The sequence below is a fragment of the Pyrgilauda ruficollis genome, unplaced genomic scaffold (assembly GCF_017590135.1).
Source record: "Pyrgilauda ruficollis isolate IOZ18807 unplaced genomic scaffold, ASM1759013v1 scaffold1740, whole genome shotgun sequence".
NCBI lineage: Eukaryota > Metazoa > Chordata > Aves > Passeriformes > Passeridae > Pyrgilauda > Pyrgilauda ruficollis.
In genome coordinates, this window is record NW_024516321.1 from 1 (window position 1) to 4,036 (window position 4,036).

A 4,036-nucleotide genomic window follows, 5' to 3' on the forward strand; every position below is an offset into this window, starting at 1 on the left:
CCCCGAATCTGTGAGGGGACCCCGAATCTGTGATGGGAACCCCAAATCTGTGAAGGGAACCCCAAATCTGTGAGGGGAACCCCGAATCTGTGAGGGGAACTCTGAATCTGTGAGGGAGGGCCCCAAATCTGTGAGGGGCGAGGCTAAATCTGCTGGGGGACCCCAAATCTGCCAGAGGGGATCCAAACCCTTCAGGAGAGGATCCCAAATCTTCAGGGGTCCCCATTTCTGTGGGGGCCCTGGGGTGACCCCCATTGTCTGTGTCCCCCCATTCTTTGTTTCCCTGTGTCTCTTCCTGTCCCCACTTTGGTGTCCCTTTGTCCCCTCACTGTCCCCATCCTGGTGTCCCTGTCCCACCCCGATGTCCCTGTCCCATCCTGGTGGCCCTGTGTCCTCTCCCTGTCCCCATCCTGATGTCCTTGTGTGTCTTCCCTGTCCCCATTTTGATGTCCCCTTCATGTCCTCATCCGGGTGTCCCTGTGCCACCCCGGTGTCCCTGTCCCTGTCCCCAGGCACATCTTCCTGGGTTTCTCCAAGTGCGGTCGCTACGTGCTGTCCTACACCAGCAGCTCCGACGACTTCTCCTTCTACCTGTACCACCTGTACTGGTGGGAGTTCAACGTGCACAGCAAGCTGCGCCTGGTACGGGACACTGGGGACATTGGGGACAGCCAGAAGACAGCCAGGGGACAAATAGGGACAGCCAGGGGACAGCTAAGGGGTACTTGAGGACATCTGGAGACAAACAAGGGACATCCCAGGGACAGCCAAGGGACAAACAGGAGACACCATGGGGCGCTGGGGACAGCCAGGGGACATTAGGGACGTCTGGGGACATCCCAGGGACATCTGGGGACACCCTAGGGATACCTGGGGGACAGCCGGGGACCCTCAGGGGACACTGGGGACAGCCAGGGCCCTGCGGGGACGCCCTGGGGACAGCTCGGTGCCAGCCCCGCCCCCCCAGGTGCGCCAGGTGCGGCTGTTCCAGGGCGAGGAGATCTACAGCGACCTGTACCTGACCGTGTGCGAGTGGCCCGGGGACAGCGACAAGGTCATCGTCTTCGGCTTCAAGTGGGTGCCACCCCCTCCCGTGGGCGTGCTGGGTGTGCCAGGTGTGACCGGTGTGTTCAGGTGTGCCAGGTGTGCCAGGGTGTGCCAGGGTGTGCCGGGTGTGCCGGGTGTGTTCAGGTGTGCCAGCTGTGCCAGGGTGTGCTAGGTGTGCCAGGTGTGACCAGTGTGCCAGGTGTGCCAGGTGTGACCGGTGTGTTCAGGTGTGCCAGGGTGTGCCTGGTGTGTTCAGGTGTGCCAGGGTGTGCTAGGTGTGCCCAGGTGTGCCAGGGTGTGCCCGGTGTGCCGGGTGTGCCAAGTGTGTCTGGTGTGCCAGGTGTGTTCAGGTGTGCCGGGTGTGTTCAGGTGTGCCAGCTGTGCCAGGTGTGCCAGGGTGTGCTAGGTGTGACCGGTGTGCCGGGTGTGCCAGGGTGTGCTAGGTGTGCCAGGTGTGACCGGTGTGTCCAGGTGTGCCAGCTGTGCCAGGTGTGCCAGGGTGTGCTAGGTGTGCCAGGTGAGACCAGTGTGTTCAGGTGTGACCGGTGTGTTCAGGTGTGCCAGCTGTGCCAGCTGTGCCAGGCGCGCCCAGCTGTGCCAAGGGTGTCAGGCACGCCCAGCTGTGCCAGGTGTGCCAGGGTGTGCCCAGTGTGCCCAGTGTGCCAGGTGTGTTCAGGTGTGCCCAGTGTGTCAGGTGTGCCCGGTGTGCCAGGCGCGCCCATCTGTGCCAGGCGAGCCCAGGTGTGCTAGGCATGCCCAGCTGTGCCAGCTGTGCCAGGCGAGCCCAGGTGTGCCAGGTGTGCCCAGCTGTGCCAGCTGTGCCAGGCGAGCCCAGGCACGCCCAGCTGTGCCAGGCATGCCCAGCTGTGCCAGCTGTGCCAGCAGTGCCAGGCGAGCCCAGCTGTGCCAGCTGTGCCAGCTGTGCCAGCAGTGCCAGGCGAGCTCAGGCACGCCCAGCTGTGCCAGGCGCGCCCAGCTGTGCCAGCTGTGCCAGCTGTGCCAGGCGCGCCCTGTCCCCCAGCACGCGCTCGGCGCCGGGGCTGCTGGTGAACATGATGCTGATGAGCGACGAGAATCACCGCGACATCTACGTCAGCGCCGTGGCCGTGCCCCCCCCGCGGCACTGCCCCGCCTGCCGCCGGCCCGCCGGGACCCCCGGTGAGACCCCAGACCCCCGAGACCCCCGGGGACACCCCTGAGAGCCCTGACCCCCTAAACCTGGAGGGACCCCCAGGGAGAGCCCTGAGCCCCCCCCGCGGCACTGCCCCGCCTGCCGCCGGCCTGGGGGGACACCCGGTGAGACCCCAGACCCCCAGGGACTCCCCGATTTGGGGTACCCTCCCACACCCCCAGGTGAGACCCCAGCCCCTGCTGGGACCCCCTGAGCCCTCCTGGGACCCCCTGAGCCCCCCCTGAGCCCCAGGCTGGGAGTTCCCTCGCTGTGATCGACTCGGGGTTTTTTTGGGGTGGGAATTTGGGGGTTCCCCGATTTGCCCCCCGGGACCCCGCCCGAACCCGGTTACGTCAACTACACCAAGCTGCGCTACGTGCTGGAGCCCGGCGAGCCCCCCGACGGTGAGTGGGGGTCCTGGGGGTGCCCAAACGGGTCTGGGGGCGCCCCCCGTTTTTTGGGGCGCCCCCCTGACCCCCCCGTGCCCCCCCCAGAGCCGGAGGATGACAAAATCTCGCTGCCCTTCGTGGTGACCGACCTGAGCGGCCGCAGCCTGCGGCCCCTGCGCGAGCGAGCCACGGCCCAGGTGGGGCTGGGGGACCCCCAAACCCACCGGGGAGCCCCCAGAATCCTGCCGGGGGGGTGGGCAGGGCCGAGGTGACCCCCCCGGCCCCCCCAGGGGCAGTTCCTGACGGTGGAGCAGCTGACGCTGGATTTCGAGTACGTCATCAACGAGGTGATCCGCAACGACGCCGCCTGGGCCCGCCAGTTCTGCTCCTTCAGCGACTACGACATCGTCATCCTCGAGGTGGGGCCCGCGACCCCCCGGGACCCCCGGGACCCCCGGGGCCACCCTGGGACTGCCCTGGGACCCCTGGGGCCACCCTGGGACCCCTGAGACCACCCTGGGACTGCCCTGGGACCACCCTCGGACTGCCCTGGGACCCCCAGGGACCCCCGAGACTGCCCTGGGACTGCCCTGGGACTGCCCTGGGACCCCTGGGGCCACCCTGGGATCCCCGAGACTGCCCTGGGACCGCCCTGGGACTGCCCTGGGACACTTGAGACCCCTGGGACCGCCCTGGGACCACCCTGGGACCCCTGGGACCACCCTGGGACCCCCTGGGACCCCTGGGACCACCCTGGGACCCCTGAGACCGCCCTGGGACCATCCTGAGACCACCCTGGGACCACCCTGGGACCCCTGGCATCGCCCTGGGACCCCCAGGGACCCCTGAGACCACCCTGGGTCCCCTCCAAGACCACCTAATGATCCCCCTAGACCATCCAGAGACCCCCCTAGAGCCCTCAAAGACCAGCCAGACCCCCATGGGATACCCCGTAACCCCCCAAAATCCCCCCATGGGGTACCCCAAGAGGGGATTTGGGGTCTCTTTGGGGGTCCCTGAATGGGGGTTTGGGGGTCCCTGTGGTTGGTTTGGGGTCCCTCTGGGGGGTCTGGGGTCCCTGTGGGGGTCTGGGGTCCCTGAGCACTCCCAGCCCCCCGCTGTGCAGCGGCAGCGTGTGGAGCTCGTACCGCAAGGGCTGCGTGGACACCGTGATTGCCTGAGGGGGGGGTCTGGGGATCTGGGGTCCCTGTGGTGGGTCTGGGGTCCCAGTGAGCCCCCAGCCCCCCGCTGTGCAGCGGCAGCGTGTGGAGCTCGTACCGCAAGGGCTGCGTGGACACCGTGATGCGCTGGCTCGTGCCCGAGGGCGCCGGGCGCGGCGTGCACAGGATGACCAACGAGGCCCTGCACAAGGGTGGGGCTGGGGTCCCTGCTGCGGTCTGGGGGTCCTCATGGGGTCTGGGGGTCCTGA

At 67.7% G+C, this 4,036-nt stretch overlaps 1 protein-coding gene across 1 annotated transcript; it reads left to right on the forward strand.

Moving 5' to 3' along the window:
* Window positions 1-456: 456 nt before the first annotated feature.
* Window positions 457-4,021, forward strand: DCAF15 (DDB1 and CUL4 associated factor 15; the record flags this gene model as incomplete). Its single annotated transcript, XM_041464214.1, is given in 7 exon segments — window positions 457-642; window positions 968-1,074; window positions 2,069-2,241; window positions 2,527-2,622; window positions 2,713-2,804; window positions 2,898-3,080; window positions 3,790-4,021. Coding segments are annotated over 7 exon segments (1,069 nt in total), but the record flags the coding sequence as incomplete, so codon positions are not given.
* Window positions 4,022-4,036: the final 15 nt, after the last annotated feature.